Genomic DNA, 22,795 nt, shown 5'->3' with positions numbered 1-22,795 from the left:
CACTGCCGAAAATAAATCGAAAAACAAAATATTGTTTACTACGGATCGTCATGAAAATGTTTACACCACTAGTTTTGATAATGAAAAGCTAAGGTGTACTCCCAAGAGGGGTGGTGAATTGGGATTTTAAAACTTTCTTCGTAAATTCTTGGTTTACAAATTCTTTTAGTTAAGTTTTAACCCCTTTTTTCAATTTTAGTTAATTTGCAATCACACTCTATAACACAACAACTTTACAAGTACAATTGATTTGTAATAACCACCACTTTATCCAAGATTTAGTATTTAATGATGAATGATGATAATAGTCAAAACTTCAATATTCAAATTCCAGTTTTTCAATATCAATCCAATTAGTGAGATGAGCTTGATACAGTAATATGAAATAAAATAGAAACTTCAACCAAGCTTCCAAAATTCTAATATTGATTTCAAATAAGTAACTTGAATTTAAATATATAACCAACCAATATATTAATGAGCTTTGTTATTAATCAATTAACGTACTATTTTGTCGTTTCCTCCATATAATATTGATCAATTAACGTACTCCCTTATGATTTCCGCAATTCTCAAAAGCAAATTAATTTTCAGTAATTTAAATAAGCATCCACACAGTTTATATGTGTCAAAATTTAAAGAGAATAGGGAAGAGAGTGACACCGATATTTTTACGAGATTCGGCTATACTCGCCTACATCCTCGCCTTAGGCAAACCACCCAAGGATTACTATACTGCTCCCTTAACTGGGCAGAGCAAACCAATTACACACTCCTTCAAGTAGGATGGAGCCCTCCTCTCCAAACGATACCCCACACTCAGTAATCCAACGATTCAACAATCATGAATCGTCAACAAATCTCCCTAGCAAGAATCCCCTCTCTCTAGTCCAATGATTCAATAACCTAAACTGTCAAAAACAAGAAAAAGAATAAGAGCCTTGTGTACAAGTAATACTCTCAACAAGAGCAGATTAGTACAATTAAAAGCACAATATACTTCAATTGAAATCAATATAAATAGATAAAGCTCAAGAAGATATCATCGAGGTTCTTTAGATTTGAAAGATCTCAGTTTATGCACAAAAACCTCAAGCTTTAACTCAGAAAATTTGCAGCAATAGCTTTTAGAAAAGTATGCTTAGCAAAAACTCTTTGAATGTGGAAAAATTTGAACAATAGATGATTTGCTCAATTGTTAGTGTGTAAAATCCTTAGGTTTAGTTAGTATGTATGTATAAAGTTAAAAAGCATATTTTCTTGTTACCCAAGTTGCTTGGAGTATTTCCCAAGTTTTTAAAAATTTTGGAGCCCAGGAAATTATTTTTGGAAACATTCCCACGCTACTTTATTTTAAATTTGAAAAGTCACTCGCTTGTCAAAAAGAGGTGTTGTCAGCTTTGACTAGCTTTCAGTATTTTGGGTATAACATTCACTATAAAACTTTGATTTGAACATTATTGGTATCAATAGAGAGCTAAGATAAAATCACGCAACTATCATGTTGGACACCTTTTAAGATAAGGAGTTTTTTATGGATAAAATTGCTCATGAATGTAGATGTAAAAAAAAAATAGAATTTGGAAAAACCTGTTTTGGTGCTTTACATTTCAAAAATAATTTTAACCTTTTTGAAATAACTTTTGACCTTATAAAAATATTTTTCAAGTATTTTAAAAGGTACCTAAGTCCGAGTAATTAACCTAAGAGTTTCATGCATTTATAATGAAATCGTTTGAAGTACTTACATGGGACTCTTCAAAATTTATAAACTTCTAAGCACTAAATCTTCATTTATTTGCTTTACTTCTCAATATCTTCATGCATTTGCTTTGACTTCCTTCATGACTTGTCTTTTTCTTGAGTTTTTCTTAACTTCAAGATTTAATATACATTTAGCTTTCATTTGATTGTCTTTGAAGTATAAGCTTTCACTTGAGTCACTTGATTTTGATACTTGATTCCTGAAACCTCACTGAACCAAATATGTTAAGTCCTTTCGATTTGTTATCATCAAAATAAAATTTTATGCCTTGTGAGGCCAACAATCTCCCCCTTTTTAATAATGACAAACAAGGAGCAAAAATGAGTAAGCCTTAAAAAGGCTCCCCTTTACAATAAGTATCAACTTAACAATATATGTCAATTTCAATAAGCATATCAAATTTTGCAATCAATTTCAATATCATGCTCATATATCAAGATTAGCTCAATATCACATCATGTCATAATTCAAGATCAATTATCATACTCAATTTTTGCCCAAAACTTTTCCCCCTTTTGACATCAATCAAAAAGAGTAAGATATCAAGAAAAACATATAAATACTAAGGCAACGAGCAACCATAAGCAAAAGTATATATCAAGTGAAGGCACAAAACATAAACTTTGCATTCATCATACATAAAAGGATAGACAATAAGTCCCAAAATAGCACGAGAAAATACAAAAGATTGTATCTCATAATTTTCAATGATTTTCAGCAATGAACATAAATCATGATATCACTATTTAACAAGTTTAACTCCCCTTGAATAAAGTATATTTCATATTCAATAGATTTAGAATTTCATTCATGAAGTATAAACTATGTATCCATGAATAGTATGAGTGTTAATATCATGCGAAGTTATCATCATTATCAGTCATCATGAGCAATCATCATTATCAATCATGCTTTTAAATTGATTATGCCATGCACATGCTCAGTTTGCTCACATTTAGTTTTTGCTAAATTTTCTCCCCCTTTTAATATATATAAAAAAGGATAAATCGAAAGAAATATTATGCAAATGTACTAAGGACTGAAAAATTTGCATTTAGATCGAAATAACAAAGTCCATAAGCCAGCATATATTTCAATCATAACATGGTCATCCATCATTCAGCATGTAAAAGATATATAATATAATCCAACATCAGCATGTGAACTAAGATGGTCAAAAGAGACAAATAAAAGAGCTAGAAAAAACTAAATAGTAGTGTCAAATATTACAACCTGGATTAGTTTTTGGTTTCAAAATTTCTCTCGTTTGATTTATTTCTTTTCTATTTTACCAAGCTTCAAATATCTTTCCAAATTCGCTTATTGAAGTATATGACTTCTTTAACTTTGAAGATAAGCCTTGTATAATCTATCCTTTGATGGTGGCCAACAGTGCCATGTTTTTATATTCTTTTAATTCAATATAATAGTTGTCAATAAGTTCAAAAGCTCATTTTTAGATTTTCATACCTTGTTTCAACTTGTTCAATATCCAAGGATAAATTTTCTTTTTGGAATTTTTGAATTCTCTGGATTTCTTAGATTTTCTCAGCTTCTCAGGTGCTCTATTATAGCAGATATTTCAACTATTGATAACTTACATTTTTAAGTTTTTATCTACTATCCGAGCACATTTATAGTCATCGCTAAATCTCTTAAGATTGACTACTTTAAACCCTGTAGGCTATGGAAGCATTACCATATTTAAGTACAAATTTATCTTTCTCAATTCCTAAAAAGAACAACTATTCCTAAAATCTATGGAGTCCTTGGTTTGTGAACTAGACTTTCATCTTGGTACCCATACTTTCTTAGGTCTTGATAGTTTAACAAGAGACATTTTTTTTACTCTCCAAACTTGTTTAATTTTCACACCCTTTCTCTTTAATGGACATTCAAATTTTATGTGTCCTTTCTCCTTACATAGAAAACTTGTGGTATGTGTCTAAGCATTTAAGGAGATTCTAGCATAGTCTTTGGAGGCTTTTGCAAAGTACCCCACGTAGTGGTTCTTTTCTTTGTGTTCTCAACTCCATTAAACCTTATGCCTTCTTTATCCAAAGACATTCTTTGTGATCCAATCATTTTATCAAGGTTTTCTTTTCCTCTAGTAAAATTGTAAATTATATTATTTTGATCCTCAATTTTACTTTCAAGGCAAAGTATTTTTGAATCTTTTATTCCTTTGCAGTTTGCTTGCATCCTTACTAATTCTTTAGTCTTCTGATTTATTTTTCTTTCAAGTTCATCAATGACTAGGTCCTTTTCTATTTTAATGGAAGTTTGAGGTCTTAAATCTTCTAGTTCTTTCATTACTTTTTCATTTTTGCTTTCCAATCTCTTGATTTTTAAATCCATTTCTCTTTCAACAAGATTCTTTTTATTCTAATTCTTTCATTACAGTTTCATTCTTATTTTTCAATGAAGTATATCGTTTAGTTACTTTAACTAAAATCTTATGAACTATGAATAATTCTATTTGTAGTTCTTTATAAGATGGTCTACTCTCATTACTAGATTCATCAGATGAATCGTCACAAGAATCATTAAATGATTTGAATGAGGAACTTTGTACTTCATCATTTTCCCATGCCATAAGACAACCATTTCCAACATCTTGATCACTTGATTTGCTCTCTGAACTAATGGAACTTATATTGTTCCACGTAGTGGCCTTCATTGCCTTTTTATTTTTCTTCTTGGAATCCTTCTTAAGCTGTGGACAATTCGATTTTATGTGGCCTACTTTCTTGCAATTATAGCATGTAGGAGGTTTACTTTTTTATTGGTTTATCCTTCATCTGATTTGGAGTCTCAAAATTTTCTTGTAGATTTGTTCTTCCTTATAAGATTTTTGCAAGTTTCTTGGTTATGAAAGCTATAAAGTTATCATCCAATACCTCTTCATCTTCATCGCTAAAGTTTTCATTTGAGGCTTTAAATGCAATGGATTCCTTGGCTTTAGACTTTCCTCTAGTTCTTTCACTTATTGTCATCTCATAAGTGAGGAGAGATCCTATTAATTCATCAAGAGAAGTGTTTTTAAGATTTCTTCTTCCGTAATTGTTGTAGCCTTAGGATCCCAAATTGGTGGAAGTCTTTTAAGGATTTTTCGGATCATTTCATATGTTGAGTAGTTTTTCCCTAAGGCATTGAGGGAGTTTATTATGTGGGTGAATCTAGTGTACATACTAGTGATAGTTTTATCAAGGTTCATCCTAAAAACTTCATACTCGCTTGTGAGCATGTCGATTCTACTATCTCTAACATCAATTATTACTTCATAGTTTACCTCTAATTTATCCCATATTTCTTTAGATGATTTACATACCATGACCCTATTGAATTCATTTATATCAAGAGCACAATATAATACATTCATAACACTTGAATTTACTTGTAACATCTTGTGGTCATTGTCGATCAACTCTTTTTCTTCTTTAGGTATTTCTTTACCATCCACGATTTTAGTGGGGATGAGGTCACCTTGTGTGAAAGCTTTCCATGCTTTCCAATCCATGGTTTGCGGGTATATCCTCATTTGTTGTTTCCAGAAGTATAGTTGACACCGCAAAAGAGGGGTGGTCTATAAGAAGATTGACCCTCGGCAAAGGGAGATACTCCTAGGTGTGCCATAGGGATCATTATGTAGCTTTTAGTTTAAGATTTACTACAACCCCACTTTGATACCAATTGAAAAGCTATGGTATACTCCCAAGAGGGGGGTGAATTGGGATTTTAAAACTTTTTTTGTAAATTCTTGATTTAAAAATTCTTTTAGTTAAGTATTAACCTCTTTTTCAATTTTAGTTAATTTGCAATCACACTTTATAACACAACAACTTCACAAGTATAATTGATTTGTAATAACCAACACTCTATCTAAGATTTAGTATTTAATGATGAATGATGGTAATAATCAAAACTTCAATATTCAAATTCCAACTTTTCAATATCAATCCAATTAATGAGATGAGCTTGATACAACAATATGAAATAAAATATAAACTTCAACCAAGCTTCCAAAATTCAAATATTGATTTCAAATAAGTATCTTGAATTTAAATATATAACCAACCAATATATTATTGAGCCTTGTTATGAATCAATCAACGTACTCCTTTGTCGTTTCCACCATATAATATTGATCAATCAACGTACTCCCTTATGTTTTCTGCAATTCCCAAAAACAAATTAATTTTCAGCAATTTAAATAAGCATCCACGCAATTTATATGTGTCGAAATTTAAAGAGAATAGGGAAGACACCGAGATTTTTATGAGGTTCGACTATACCCGCCTATGTCCTCGCTTTAGGCAAACAATCCAAGGACTAGTATACCGCTCCCTTAACCGAGCAGAGCAAACCGATTACACACTCCTTCAAGAAGGATGGAACCTTCCTCTCCAAGTGATGCCCCACGCTCAGTAATATAACGATTCTACAATCCAGAACCGTCAACAAATCTCCCTAGCAAGAATCCCCTCTCGCTAGTCCAACGATTCAATAACCTAAACGTCAAAAATAAGAAAAAGAACTAGAGCCTTGTGTACAATTAATACTCTCAACAAAAGCTGATTAGTACAATTAAAAGCACAATATGCTTCAATAGAAATCAATATAAACAGATGAAGCTCGAGAAGATATCACCGAGATTCTTTAAATTTGAAAGATCTCAATTTATGCACAAGAACCTCAAGCTTTAATTTAGAAAATTTGCAGCAATAGCTTTAGCAAAGTATACTTAGCAAGAACTCTTTGAATATGGAAGAATTTGAACAATAGATGATTTGCTCAATTGTTGGTGTGTAAAAATCCTTAGGTTTAGTATGTATTTATAGAGTTAAAAAACATATTTTCTTGTTGCCCAAGTTGCTTGGAGTATTTCCTAAGTTTTTACAAAGTTTGGAGTCCAAAAAATTATTTTTGGAAACATTCCCATGCTACTTTATTTTAAATTTGGAAAGTCACTCGCTTGTCAAAAAGAGGCATTATTAGCTTCAACCAGCTTTCAATATTTTGGGTATAACTTTCACTATACAAATTTGATTTAAACGTTCTTGGTATCAACATAAAGTTAAGATAAAATCCCACAACTTTCATGTTGGACACCTTTTAAGATAAGGAGTTTTTAATGGATAAAATTGCTCATCAATGCAGATGTAAAAAAAATAACGGAATTTGGAAAAACCTGTTTCGGTGCTTTACATTTCAAAAATAATTTTAACATTTTTGAAATAACTTTTGACCTTATAAAAATATTTTCCAAGTATTTTAAAAGGTATCTAGGTCTGAGTAATTAACCTAAGAGTTTCATGCATTTATATTGAAATTGTTTGAAGTACTTACATGAGACTCTTCAAAATTTATAAACTTCTAAGCACTAAGTCTTCATGTATTTGCTTTGCTTCCCAATACCTTCATGCATTTACTTTGCCTTCCTTCATGAATTGTCTTTTTCTTGAGTCTTTCTTGACTTCAAGCTTTAATATACATTAAGCTTTCATTTGATTGTCTTTGAAGTATAAGCTTTCACTTGAGTCACTTGATTTTGATACTTGAGTCTTGAAACTTCACTTAACCAAATATGTTAAGTTCCTTTGATTTGTTATCATCAAAATAAGATTCTAAGTCTTGTGAGGCCAACAGATAATCTTGCATCTCAACATGTAACTTACTTTTCTGCTATAAATTAAGCTAGTTGGCTTTGGCATAGGAGATTAGGACATGCAAACATGGACTTATTATCCAATCCAACTAAAGGAGAATTAGTTAAGGGATTACCTAAGACAAAATTTGTGAAAAAGGAAATATGTGATGCATGTCAACTAGGAAAACAAATAATATCAAACTTTAAGAAGAAGAAAGTTATCTCCACCACTAGGCCACTTCAAATATTGCACTTTAGATTTATTTGATCGTAATCCAACTCAAAGTCTAGGTGGTAAATTATATTCATTTGTCATTGTTGACCACTATTCTAGATTCACATGGGTACTATTTATTTGCCCATAAAGATGAAGCATATGAAAATTTTATTAAATTGTGTAGAAGAATTTAGAATAAAAAAGGCTATACGGTCACACACATATGACGTGATAGGGGTATAGAATTTCAAAACAAAGGTATGGAAGAATATTGTGACTCACTAGGAATATCACATAATTTTTCAGTACCTAAGACTCCACAAAAAAATGGGGTAGTTGAGAGAAAGAATAGATCTTTACAGTTAATGGCTAGAACTATGCTTAACGAACATAAATTACCTAAGTATTTTTGGGCTAAGGCAGTGAACACCACTTGCTATGTATTGAATTGAGTTCTGATTAGACCCACTCTAAATAAAACTCCCTATGAATTGTGGAATAGCCATAGACCAAATATTTCATATTTTCATGTCTTTGACTGCAAATGTTTTATTCTTATAGATAATGAACACTTGGGAAAATTTGATGCCAAATTAGATGAGGGTATCTTTCTAGGTTATGCATTAGATAGTAAAGCTTACAAGATTGTTCAAATTGGTGTATTCCCAAATGGGAGGGTGAATTGGAAATTTAAAATTATTTCTTCCTAGGTATAACTAATCCAACAGCAGTATACCACAACCTAGGGTCTGTCTAAAACACATACCAATTCAACAGATAAACTACTGAGTACATATAAGAGCAATTAAAGCAATCTCAGTATATCAAACATTCAAAGTAATAAATATTAACATACAGGTGCAGAAAGTAAATTGCAAAAAATAAAACTGACACCAGATATGTTATCTGGGTTCGGCCAAAACTACCTATGTCCCTGCCTCAAGTTCACAAGCAAGAGGATTCCAGTAATTGCTCACTTCATGGGTGGAGCAATACCGTTTACAACACCTTACCAGGATGGTGCACATAATTCTCTTAACCGGGTCTGAACCAGTTCGGTGCTCTCCTAACCAAGTTTGAGCAATTTCGGGACTATTCACAGGGCTAGTCTCCCTTTTCCGACAACCCATCGAGAATACAATAGATAATCAAAAATTTTTGTGCACAAGCAAATGTACTTCTAACTCTAAGCTGATGATGTACAACAGTAAGCTCAATACACTCACATATGATAAGGATTTATGCTTAAGTGAGATAAGGTCAAGTTATATGTTAACTCTCAACCAATGTGTATATATTGAATATACGTGAGAGTGATAACTTTGATTTAAGATAATATATTCAACAAACAACTAATCAAAGGACCTTGAATTTCTATGCTAATATCTCGGCACAATGTATATCAAGTATTAAGCGTAATTGAGATAATGGATTCTAGCTTGCAAAAATATATGTATTTAGTAAATAACACAAGCAAGCCCTTGAATCTGGCAATGAAAGTGCCAAGACTCAGAAGCCAAAATATGATTTCTTCCCGAATAGTATTAATGAATAAAATAATATAAGAATCACTCTAGCTTACTTCTATAAAATCAATTTCAAACAATGCACAATGAGAGAGTTGTAAGCTACCAATAACATGTATGAGATATAAGCACAAACTGCATGTTACTAATGTGTGTGTCTAAGTACTTGAATAGGTTAATCATTCAGAACACACACATTAAAGTGAAGTGGATGGCAGAAAGATCTTAAAGAGCACATACTCCTGGCATATTCAATGGGAAAATGAAGAGCAAAAGAAGAAGACATGTTGTGCTTCATTATATTTCATTTCAGTTTATTTTGGGTCTGTAATATTTATATGGTCTGTAATAATGCATTTGCATGCACGATAGGTCTTTAATGCTCAAAGACCTTAAAGAGCACATACTCCTTGTTCCTTGATTTGCAAAACTATCTCTTAAGGAGAATTATTTGTTTTACTGCTTGGTTGCAAACCAATTGCAACTTGTAAAGGAGTTTAATCTTTTTCTAATTAAAACAAAAGAGGGGGTATTTATAGATATTCATGAAAAAATAACCGTTGGGGACACGGAGGTCATTTTAGAAAAAGATTAATAATGTTTAATTAAAAATAACCTCATTTACCTGCGGTAAAAAATTGACCAACCCAAGAGGTTTGATCGACCGTATTCAGGGTTCGGTCGACTGCATTGCTAACTTTGATCAACCATAGTAATTTTGAACTAGGGATTTGGTCGATCGTCTCAAGACAATTTTGAACCCTTCGTAGGTTCGGTCAACCATAGCTAAGGTTCGATTGACTGCTCATTTGGTTCGGTTGACCGTGGTCAATTTGAACTACACAAATGGTCGGCCAAACAGTTGGGGGTCAGACACGTTCCAGTTTAGTCGACCAAGGATGATACATTCATTTTAGAACGGTCAACAGCGTGAAGTCAACATGTTGACTTTTGACTTGTTCGATCAACCAAGGCTTTTACACTACCTGGGGTTCAGTCAACCAAGACTTAGCCTTTTCAGCCAACAATGTGTTCGGTCGACCAAGATGGTTATTACCAGAAGGGTTCGTTCAACCGGGGCTTGGTCAAAAGTTGACTCCGTGGCACAGTGGTTCAGTCGACTGTGGTAATATAACACGAGGTGGTCGGTCGACTGAGGGCATTTTGAATTTACTATTTTGCCCTAAATTTGACCCAAAAAATCCAATGTCGGTCAACCTCTGGTTAGGTTACCTACAGTCAATCTATGGCCTTTGAGCATTAAAACCCTATCATGTATGCAGATGCATTATTACAAACCATATAAATATTACAGACCCAAAATAAACTGAAATGCAATATGATGAAGCACAACATGTCTTCTTCTTTTGCTCTTCATTTTCCCATTGAATATGCTAGGAGTATGTGCTTTTTAAGGTCTTTCTGGCATCCACTTCACTTTCATGTGTGTGTTCTGAATAATTAACCTACTCAAGTACTAAGGAACACACATTAGTAAAATGCAGTTTATCATTATCAAAATAAGGGATCATACTCAAAAAAAAAAAGCCAACAAGGGTGTATAACAAAAGAACGTTGACTATAATTGAATCCATCTATGTAGTGTTTGATGAGTCAAATCCCTTCTCCAAAAAGCCTAATGAGGATGAAATTGAGATAAGTAAGGGATTAGAAAAACTATCTATTAAAAATAATTTAGATAAGAGCAATGAAGTTAAGGAAACATCTTCTGAAGATAATCAAGTAGAAAAAGAGGTTAACGAGCGACCCAGGGAGTGGAAGTATGTAAGGAATCGCCCTATTGATCAAATCATAGGTGAACCATCACGTGGAGTAGCTACACTATCTTCACTTAGAAATATGGTTAGTCACTTTGCATTCTTATCACAAGAAAAAACTAAGAATGTGAGTAAGGCAATTGAGAATGAATCATGGGTGATATCTATGCAAGAGGAATTAAATCAATTTAAGAGAAATAAAGTCTAGACATTAGTTTCTAGACCTAATAGTCATACAGTCATTGGAACAAAATGGACAAATAAGAACAAGAAAGATGAAAATGAAATAGTAGTTAGAAATAAAGCTAGACTAGTGGCTCAAGGATACAACTAGGAGGAAGGCATAGATTTTGAGGAAACATTTGCTCATGTAGCTAGAATAACCCATAAGAATGTTGCTAGCATATGTTGCTTTTAAGAACTTCAAATTATATCAAATGGATGTAAAAAGCACATTTCTAAATGGCTATATTAATGAGGAAGTCTATGTTGAACAACCCCCAGTATTTGAAAACCACAAATTTCCAAATCATGTCTATAATTTGACTAAATTCTTATATGGATTGAAGCAAGCTCCTAGAGCTTGGTATGAATGGCTTAGTGGTTTTCTCCTAGATAATGGGTTTACTAGAGGGAAGATTGACACAACACTCTTCATAAAGACTAAAAAAGATAATTTGCTCCTAATACAAATATACGTAGATGATATCATTTTTGGAGCAACAAACGAAGAATTGTGTAATGATTTTTCCATCTACATGCAAAGTGAATTTGAAATGAGCATGATGGGTGAACTTAACTTCTTTCTAGGACTTTAGATCAAATAGGAAAAATATGGGATTTTTATAAATAAATCAAAGTATAATAGAGACTTACTCAAAAAGTTTATCACGGAAGATGGTAAAATTTTAGGAACACCTATAAGCTCTTCCACAAAATTAGATAAAGATGAGCAAGGTATACCGGTGGATGTTAATCTCTACTATGGAATGATTGGTAGCCTGTTATACCTGACTACTAGTAGGCCTGATATCATGTCTAGCATATGCTTGTGCGTAAGATTTCAGGTTGCACCTAAATAGTCACATCTATTAGCAGTTAAAAGAATACTTAGATACCTTATTGGAACTATTGAACTTGGATTATGGTATCCTAAGTACACTTCTGTTGAGATTGTTAGTTATTCTTATGCTAACTTTGCCGGTAGTAAAGTGGATAAAAAAAGTACGAGCAGCACTTGTCACTTTTTAGGACAATCCTTAGTTTCTTGATTTTCCAAGAAACAAAATTCATTTGCATTATCCATAGCTGAGGTTGAATACATAGCGGTTGGAAGTTGTTGTACTCAAACGCTATACATGAAGCAACAACTAATGGACTATGGATTGCACTATGAATTTGTTATTATAAAGTGTGACAATACAAGTGCAATAAACATCTCAAAGACCCCATATCACATTCACAAACTAAGTACATAGAAATTAGACATCACTTTCTATGTGACCATGTGCAAAGGGGGGATTAAACACTTGAGTTTGTGTGCACAGATGAACAATGGGCAGATATATTCATGAAACCACTTTCAGAGGATAGGTTTATCCAAATTAGACATAAATTAGGCCCGATGCATAGTAGAGAAGTTGCCTAGACATATATTAGAATACATAACTGAGGGGGAGCAACTTAAATTAAAATTTGGTAATGGCTATTGCATGTTTTATATTTTATGGATGTATCATACATGTTGATACGCGCATGATCTTTGGACATAAAAGAACTGAATTGCTTACCTATATCAATGTCAATTGAAATGTTGTTGTATGTTAAACATGAAATTTGACTTCACAAAACAGCTATATCTTTAAAACGGGGATAGATAAATTGTTTAACACAAGGGGAGAGATAAATTTTCTTTTAACAAAGGGGAGAAAATATTTAACTTTGTATATTTTTGTATACCTTTTTGTTTGATGTCAAAAAAGGGAGAGGATATTTATTAGAGCAAAATTTTTTATAATATTTTCTGAATTACATTGTCATATTATTAGACTACCTATTTTTGCTTGTGTATTTTTCATCATCAAAAAGGGGGAGATTGTTGACTTTACAAGTCTAATCCCGTTATGATAATGACAAATCACATAGTATCTTACCTGTGCATTGAGCTTGTGAACAAGATCATTACTTAGCATGCACGGAAAGTAAGGATGTCATGGAAGCCATGAGGAACTTAAAGCATATACAACCTAGCACACTCCATGGAATTAGAAGAGCAAAAGGATGAAGAAGTTCAAAGTTTTCAATTGTAATGGGTATTTAGTATTACTTGTATTTACATATCTCGTATGATGTAATTGGAAGCTCAAAAGACCCTAGACTGACCTTAGGACTCATGCATTTCATAAAAAATTTATTTACATCAGTCCTAGGTTAAATGAACACGTTAGAGGCAAAATAAATCTGAAAATTAGAGGCCTCGTCGACGAACCTCCTAGTCTCATTGGCGAATGAATGAAGGCCACTCGTTGACGATTCGCCGAATGCTCTGCTTTCGTCGACGAGAAAATACCGAGAGCTCTAAAATCTCAGACAGCCCACCCATTCACGAACCCATGTTCTCGTCGACGAATGTGTGCACTCGTCGACGAATGTGTGCACTCGTCGACGAACGAGTCTATCGGGCAGACTGACACTCAAGTGCACAACGGGCAAAATTTTCTTTACTAAAATATATCTTGATTGATCTAACGGTCAAGGTGCGCGCATCTTCCGACCATGCTTATAAATATTAAACCTAAAAACCCTAAAATAGAGTTTTAGCATAACTCTTGAACACTCTTTCCTGCACTCTATCAGATTAAAATCTCTTTTGGGGCATTATCTACGTTGATTTTAAATATCAAAGAGCATTCATTCATATTGTTGCAATCAAGATCATATTCTTGGAGGTTTGGTAAACAAAGTATTGTATCTTGATATTCAATCTTTATTCTCAAAGCGTTCATCTTCTCATAAACTTATTGTTAAATATTCTTTGAGAGCAAGATATATATACACACATTGCTTGAACATTTTCTTTGAGGAAAGGGTTTGCTAAAGCTTTGAATCTTTGAAAGTTATCACGTCTATTCTTTATTCAAAGATTTCATCTCAGCATTATTATTGCAAAACATATTGGATTTAAATCTTTGAAGCAAACTTGTCATTCAAATATTTTTATAAAGATCAAATATTTGATTAGATCTTTGAAGCAAATTTCTTGTACAAATATTTTCATAAAGATCAAATATTTGATTAGATCTTTGAAGCAAACTTGTCGTTCAAATATTTTTATAAAAATCATACATTTGATTAAACCTTTGGAGCATATTTGTCATACATATTTTTATATAAGGATCATTCATCGTTTATTGAAAAAAATTTCATTGAACATATTACATACACTTAACTGAGCTTCAAGTTATATCATCTAAGTATGAATTAAGATTTAATTGTACTTATTATCTTGTGAGAAGCATCTGAGTTTTTTCAGGAATCTTAATTTGTCTATTGTATTGACGGTTTGGGTTGTGAACCGGGGTGAAAAGGAAGTTACGCCTCTTGTAAGCAGCGGACTGTAAAGGGAAGTTTTGTCCCAGTTAAAGGAGCAGATTAGTAGAATCCTTAAGTAGGTTGTTCAAGGTGAGGACGTAGGCCAAGGTAGGCCGAACCTCGTAAAAATCTGTGTTTGCATCTCTCCTCCCTCATCTCCTTTTAATTTCCGCTTGCATTTAATTGTCAATCTTATATGTATGTACGTTGCTAAATAATACATGCATTTGAGGATCAATTGGGCATCACGGAATTTGTTAAGATATTAATTTTAATTAATTTTATTAGATAGCGTCATAAATTGATAACTTGTGATTATTTTGTTAAATCTTAAATTAGGAATTAAGTGATAAAATATTCTTAAATAATTTTTAAATTCCCAATTCACCCCTTCTCTTGCGGTTACACCTAAATTAACAGAATTAATTTCTTCATGTGGGTGGAATTGAAGTGTCTTCATTCGTAAAATTGATTTCTTCATGATTTGCTGAAATATTTTCAGAGGTGGAATTGATGTTATGGAATTGATTGAGGGGGGTGTGTTGCTAATAAAACTTTCATTCAATTCTCATTAATTTAAATCTAAAATTTAAATTTTACACTTCCAAAAACAAGTCCATATAAATATGAAAATTAAGCCATGTCAAAGGCAAAAAATTATCTTGGTTTTCTAATTCCTTTTGGAACTACCTCAACAAGTACTCATTGAAAAAAAAAAAACAGTAAATTTACAAAATAATTACTGTTTGGCTTTCATTCAAATGATTATTACAATTTTTTTTTTTCAAAACTACTATTCTTGAACAAAATAAGTGCTTTTTGACAAGACATAATATATTGCTTATCTAATAGAAAAATATTTAAAATGTCAATTAAAATATTTTTATGCGAAATTAACGTCAATACTCAGTATATTGTTAGTGAAAAACTATTTAAAAGTCAATACGAAGCTTTTAGTGAAAATTTTAATTAACTTGCTGATTAGGCAATATTTAAAATTTTAGCACACAAATATTAGCTTAATTTTTAATAATAAAATTTTAAAATTCAATGAAATTAGAAAATACTAAAAAATATTAATTAACTTAAATATTAATTAAAAATTTAAACATAATTTAAATAAAAACATCAATTAAAATGTCGATAAAATTTAATAATTTTATATTAAATTTTATATATTATAATATACTAATCATATATTGAAATATAATAATACTATTACATGTAATCACACAATACTTATACTAAAAGTGAACATGCAAATACCACTTATTTTAAAAAGTACTCGTACTTAATACTTATAATTCAGTACTCATTATCGATATTTATAAGAATTACTTTTAGGAAGTACTTTTCTAAGAAAAAGGCCTCTATAAAAGAAGTATTTATTAAAAAAGTAGTTTTAAGATTATTTCTTATACAAGTACTTTTTTCAAATAACTACATTTTAAAAAAAATATTTTCTTAATTAGGCCAGGGAAGAACTAGTTTCACAAAAATCAGTGGTTCAAGTAATGCGCATAGCAAAGAGCATTTATAAACGAAATTCATTAATTTTTCATTACATTCACACATAATAATGATTGTTCATGAACATATTCGTTATTCCAAACAATGTATCTATCCAAAATTATTTCATCTAAGCCCCTCCTACCATTAATAAACTAAATTTTATTAACTTAATGCACAATATGCATAAAATAATTTCATTCAACATCAGAAAGGAAATGCAAACTGGAAATTTATGAAACAATTTTCGATTAACCAAAGCTTCACTTCCAAAGAAAACTAGATTCAATTAGTATGCAAAAACTGATCATTAAGCAAGCAAATAAAAGAAATGTCAAGCAATGGGCTTGAAATTAGACTCAGCTTGTTTCCATAAAAAATTATAATGCAGTAGTCGCCACTTCTCCCAAAATTTCATATATTAACTCCAAAAGGGGTTAGCATCAGAAAGGTCGGGTTTTACTTTCCAAGGCATCAGCAAGGGATCCTATAGTCTAGCAGATTACAACATTGGCTGCTAATTTTAGTCGTACAGAAAATGTGTCTACTCAACAGAAAATGGTTAGGACTCGAATCAATATGGGATATAATCTCCTAAAGCTCATTTCTTGAACCAGTGGTTTTATGTAACTAATTGCCTAAAGCTGATGGCGAACAGGGACTTCCTTTTAAGTTGATCCCCTGAATGGCAGTAGTCTCCACAAGAAACCTATAATGCTTACAGGCAGGAAGACAAATGACTTGCCTGCATTTTGCGTCTTCCTTTCAGCTAAAAATGCCATGCCAAAATTGTCTAATGCATTATACTGCAGGTTTAAAAGGCAGAGGTCCAGCACCAGATCAACTAAAACTAACATCATTTATACTGTTTAAATCACAATTCAGACTTGGATTCTGTGTCTTTCTCTGATGCAGCACTAACTACATCTCTTTGATTAGGGGATGCAGTTCGCTCTCGGGAATCAACATCATCTCTTTGATTTGGGGATGCAAATGGCTCTTGGGAATCAACATCATCTCTTTGATTTGGAAATGCAATTGGCTCTTGGGAATCAACAGTTTCACCCAAAATTTTTGAGGTGATTTGTCTTGCCTCCAAGTCAAGATCTGGCCACTCAGAAACTATCCGTTTTGCACCCTATGAGAGATAAAGAGGAACTAATCAAGTGAAAATATCAATGAATAAACAGGGATTGTACTGACAAAGTAGTTTTAGAAAGCAATGAATTAAAGAAGTGTATACCTGAAGCTTAGGTTCCTTTGTCATGGGATTGTTGCAAAGATCTATAGTTTTTGCCTTTGATTTTGTTGCATTACCACACCATGACTCACACCATAGCCATTCTTGGGGGAGTGAGAAGATTGGTACAACATGTTGAGCATAGTTAGGCAGATCCTGAAATATGATCGACGATGGTTGGAACAACACAGACAGGATATAATGTTTGAGCATATGATAAAAATGGGGCATTAGGATGTCCAATGGAAAGCATGGATAGGAGTACCACAGCGATGGATGCCTGTAACATTATTTCTCCACCCAGCCATGTCATTAAACAATGCCTCAGGGTTAGGCGTGACTACATATAGTGAAGCCGCAAAGAAACGTTCCTTTCAAAGTCATTAGTATAAAAAATAAGTGCACTTTCTTTATGATAGTGTTTGGGGTAAGATTTTTTTTTTTTTTTTGCCCGTAATTTATAAATTCATAAGCTAGGAGACATTTTGAATTTTGGCTATCATAATGAAGAAGGCTATGTTCAGTTGAACTCATTCAATGTGTGAATTCATACCTCCAAATGTATTTAAAGCAGAATGGTACAGTGGTTAACAACACCAAAACAACAAAACCAAGCCTCAGGTTCCACTAGGTGGGGTTAGATACATGAATCCTTTTCCACCAATTTATGTGACCATGGACAATTTCTTTCTACAAATTCAGGGCTATTAAATCCTTACTATCTCATCCCAAATTATTTTAGGTCTACCCGTACCCTTTATATTACCCCTCACAATAATTAATTCACTCTTCCTCACTGGCGCACTATGTGACCTATGTTGCAAGTGCCCAAACCATTTGAGTTGTCCCTCCCTTATCTTCTACAAGAGCTACCCTTAACTTACCACAAATATGTTCATTTCTTAATTTATCTTTTAATATTATACCACTCATCCATCCAAGTATTCTCATCTGGGCAACTTTTACTTTTTGGATATGTTGTGTCTTAGTCGCCCAAAGCACACTTGAAGCACTTCTCCATTTTACCCAACCTACTTTAACTCTATGCATTACATTCTCTTCAATTTCTCCTTCAACTTGCATAATAGATCCAAGGTATCGAAATCTCTAAGTACTATTTATTTCTTCATCATCAAGTTTAACTTTGTCTCCAATATTCCCCTTACTATTACTAAAATTACATTTCATGCATTATGTCTTATTTCTGTTCATCCTAAAACCTCTAGATTCTAAAGATTCTCTCCATAATTCTAACTTAGCATCTACTTCACTCCTAGTTTAATCAATTAATACAATATCATCTGCAAACAACACACACCAAGGAACTTCATTTTGGATTACTCCTAATTAGTTGATCCATCACTAAAGCCAAGAGGTATAGGCTCAAAGTTGATCCTTGATATACACTTATTGTGGTTAGAAATTCTCTAGTCTCTCCACCTATAGTCCTTACACTAGTCACTACTCCATCGTACACATCGTTAATGACATTAGTACATTTACTACGTACATACTTTTTTCCTAAAACCCACCATAGAACTTCCTTAGGTACCCTTTCATACGCTTTCTCTAAGTCAATAAATACCATTTGCAAGTCCTTGTTATTTTCCTTAAACTTTTTTTATTAATATTCTTAAAATATATATAGCTTCTGTGGTAGATCTCCTAGCCATAAAACCAAATTGATTTTCTGAGGTCATTGTTTCTAGCCTTAATCTTTGTTCAATTACCATTTCCCAATATCTCCTTTATTTTTGTATGTAGGTATTAAAGTACTTTTTCTCCATTCATCTAGCATTTTCATTGCTTTTGTAACTGTATTAAATAAATTAGTTAACCATGTAATTCTATTATCACCTAAGCATTTCAAAACTTCAATTGGAATGTTATCTGCATCACTTTTCCATTTTTCATCCTTTTTAGTGCAAACTTAACTTTATTAATTGTAATCTTGCAAAAAAATCTCATATGTTTAGCATTTTCTTTGCTTTTGTAACTATATTAAATAAATTAGTTAACCATGTAATTCTGTTATCACCTAAGCATTTCAAAACTTCAATTAGAATGTTATCCGCACAACTTTTCCATTTTTCATTTTTTTAGTGCAAACTTAACTTTGTTAATTGTAATCTTGAAAATAAATCTCATATTTTTAGTTTTTTCCTCATTTGTCAATTCTAAGTTTAAGTCTTCTATTTGGTTTTTATTAAATAGCTTACTAAAGTAGTTTCACCATCTTTCTTTTATGTCTTCTTCCTTAACCAAAACAATATCATCCTTATTGTTTTATACATTTTACATTATACAAGTCCTTACTCTTTCAGTCTTTCTTTCTCTAACTCTAGCAAGTTCAAATATATCTCTTTCCCCTTATCTAATCTATCATACAAATTATTAAATGATCTATGTTTAGATTCACTAACGGTCTTTTTTGCATTTTCTCTTGTCTCTTTATACTTTTCAAAGTCTTTAGGTTTCTACATTTTTGCCATGCTTTATACTAAATTCTCTGTCTTTACAACTTTTTTGACATCTTGATCCCATCACCAACTTTCTTTGCTATTCGAGAATCTTCCTCTTGATTCACCTAAAATCTCTTTTGCTATCTTTTTAATAGAGCTAGTTATCCTACTCCAAAGAGTTTTTGTATCTATATCATCCTATAGTCCAATGGAAGTGGTTAACATCACATCCAAAACGTGATGTAATTTACATTCAAACAAAACAGAAAGACAAGAAAACAAAATCTTGTTGACACTTGACAGCAGTCAATACTATATCAAAAGGAACATAAGACGAAATTGTGACAAAGAAGATCATATTGACACACGACAGCAGTCAATACTGGATCAAAAAGCCACATAAGAAGAAATTGCGATCGAAAGATAAAACCATAAATTATGAATGTAGACTCTTGCCTGATCCAGATTGGATAGACTGTTTGGATCCTTGCTAAGGGTTTCATAGAAAACTCTGAGGTTATCTCCTGCAGCAGTTTCTCGGAATTTCACCAAATCAACAACATATAAAGCACTGCAAGAAGTATGCCACTTGTCAAGGCTTCAGATCTAACAATAAACCAACATACTAAAAAATGTGAAAGCAGTCACCTACCTTATATGATATGGTTTACCCTGTAGATGTTCTTTCCAGAATCCCTGTTCAATAGAATATACAGTGACAAAATAAGGATGTTATATTGATAACGGTCAAAAAGCAATATGCAGGAAATCAAACTACTCTTTAGCAGCAGCCAGCAGGCCTGTAAAAACTACAGATTGAAAAAATAAAATAAAATAAAAGAGAGAGAGAGAGAGAGAGAGAGAGAGAGAGAGGTGTATACCTGTCTCCAAAATCGATAGCCATCCATATCCTTATTATTGTTACAAAAAGGAGTATATGCAAGAGGTTTTCCATTGATATTCATGTCATACAGCTCCCCCATATCAGCTCTGACAATCTGATCTGCATCCACAAATATAACCTGCAGAAATTTGTGTTTGTATTGTGTTGAAATCATAAGTTCATACAAGAGAAGTTGCAAGCTTTATGAGCCAGCAATCTGGCATATTCAGCTTAAGCAGGAGTAATAAACCAAAATACCTTTTCCAAAGAAAGAGGGAAAATAACATCAAGGAAAAGAATTTTATATGCCCAGATAATCCGCTGCTTTTCTGTCTGCTTATGCAACCAACTAGGCCATTTGTAAGTAATTAACTCGTACTCAAAACCATATTCTTGTGCCATGTGTGGAATTACATCCTGCATGGTAAGTCAAAAAATGTATATAATGTTTGCACATCAAATAATCTTAGTTCTATTCTCAAGCTGACAAAAGAAGTCGAGTCAAAGGGGGAAAATGGCCAAGAACAGACCTTAAACTGAGGAGAAAGATAATTCTTTATAAACCAGAATTTTACTGGCCGATGGGTGTTCTTAAGAACACTGAGTATCATGATTTTTAAGAAACGTTCATATCTGTAGAAAGCGTGTCAAGAAACTGTCAATTAAGCACGCACTTGATCTTCTCATAAAAGGAGAGCAGGAAGTAAGAAAAGGATAAATAGTAAAGTTACCAGAGACTATATTCAATATAAATGAATAACTAAGTACTAGAAAGAAAACGGATACTGAATCAAATGACATTTGCAAGAAAAAATACATCATATGCAACTTTCAAAATTTTGTTCTCTTCTTCCATTTTCTCCATTGGAGGGTCAGCCCACTTGGCACCTCCTTGAAGTTGTCTGGGATATTTTTATAATAAGCATATAAAAAAAAACCATCAGCAGGCCGTAAAATATAGGAACATAGAAGAAAATCTTCTTCCTCCTTGCATATCAAGGCAACTTGGCCCTCACAATATAACCATAGAGGGCAAAGCCATAGACCTAGGAAATCCTGTTTTCATGAAAATTAGGCTGCTATGATGTCAATATAAACTTAATGCGTATAATTCAAGCACTTATTTACATATCCAGTTGCATTTTACCAACAAAAACATTTCTATTAGAAGTTTCACAACAGTTATTTACATATCCAGTTGCATTTGACCAAAAAACTATTTCTATTAAAAGTGTTCCTCATGAGGGGGCAGTGAATGTGTTCCTCCCCACCCACGCCCCCCAAAAATAAAAAAAAGCAAGAGCCATGCCAGATGGATCACATGAAGCTATTGTACATTTCTGGAAAGTTTAGAAAATCTATCAAACATATTAGCCACCAACTATTTTATATTTCTTACTTTGCCGTCCGCAGTTTTATTTGTGAGAGCTGAATTTTCATGGCAAGCAAGGAAAAAAAAAATTATTATTATGTCATTGTTTTATGGTCCACAGATTTTTCTTTTATTTTTTATTTCTTAATTATAAAACATCAGCTATGGCTCAAAGTCTTGGGGAACTTCTTAGTCTAACAACATGCGCAAAACATAAATGTATTCAGAATGAGAATGTTAAAGATGGATGTGTGAAATAATTCTCAAAAATAAAGGAATGAAAATATCTATCATGAGTTATGCATAGCACCCATAGAAGACTTGACTAGGAAAAGGTGGTTAAAGATGGTACGGACTCTTCCACTGTAGACCACATAATGCTCCAAAGAGAGTATCTAGGTAAGTTTAGAGGCCGTACGAAAGGGAGATGTAGATTTAGAATAACTTGGCAGAACTCTTTATGGATGCTGCCCTAGATCATGTAGAATGATGGAGAAGAATTCGTATTGCAGACCCAAACTAGGAAGACTTAAAGGCTCTAAGGTGGTGCTGGTGATTGTTGCAACCAAATATGATGCTAAAAGCTAAAACTTCATCAGTAACCAGTGACCATCTGTGGAAGGCACCGAATACCACCAATTTAGAAGATGTTAATGAATTTTACCATGATTTCCTTCAAAGGCAAAGTAACTACAATCCATCCAATCACATCATAGGTGCAAAGGATAAACAAATTATACTTTTCTGTTTTGTTTTGTTCTTACTGAACTTTGATGCTTGGCTATGCAGTCAGTGGGAGCTC

At 32.6% G+C, this 22,795-nt stretch overlaps 1 protein-coding gene across 1 annotated transcript in view; it reads right to left on the bottom strand.

The window, feature by feature from the left end:
* Nucleotides 1–16,380: 16,380 nt before the first annotated feature.
* The window catches only part of LOC131164609 (UDP-glucose:glycoprotein glucosyltransferase), a 133,680-nt gene continuing 127,265 nt past the window's right edge, over nucleotides 16,381–22,795 (bottom strand). Inside the window, exons 31-37 of the mRNA XM_058121914.1 lie at nucleotides 21,152–21,254; nucleotides 20,880–21,038; nucleotides 20,620–20,760; nucleotides 20,391–20,434; nucleotides 20,195–20,309; nucleotides 17,280–17,432; nucleotides 16,381–17,174 (exon numbers count right to left, since the gene is read on the bottom strand). Coding sequence (XP_057977897.1) covers nucleotides 16,911–17,174; nucleotides 17,280–17,432; nucleotides 20,195–20,309; nucleotides 20,391–20,434; nucleotides 20,620–20,760; nucleotides 20,880–21,038; nucleotides 21,152–21,254 — 979 coding nt within the window. The 3' untranslated portion in view covers nucleotides 16,381–16,910. The remainder of the gene's footprint in view (nucleotides 17,175–17,279; nucleotides 17,433–20,194; nucleotides 20,310–20,390; nucleotides 20,435–20,619; nucleotides 20,761–20,879; nucleotides 21,039–21,151; nucleotides 21,255–22,795) is intronic.

This window comes from Malania oleifera, chromosome 9, assembly GCF_029873635.1.
Source record: "Malania oleifera isolate guangnan ecotype guangnan chromosome 9, ASM2987363v1, whole genome shotgun sequence".
Taxonomy (NCBI): Eukaryota; Viridiplantae; Streptophyta; class Magnoliopsida; order Santalales; family Ximeniaceae; genus Malania; species Malania oleifera.
Note: the sequence above shows the minus strand (reverse complement) of the source record. Positions and strands in the feature narration are given on the sequence as shown.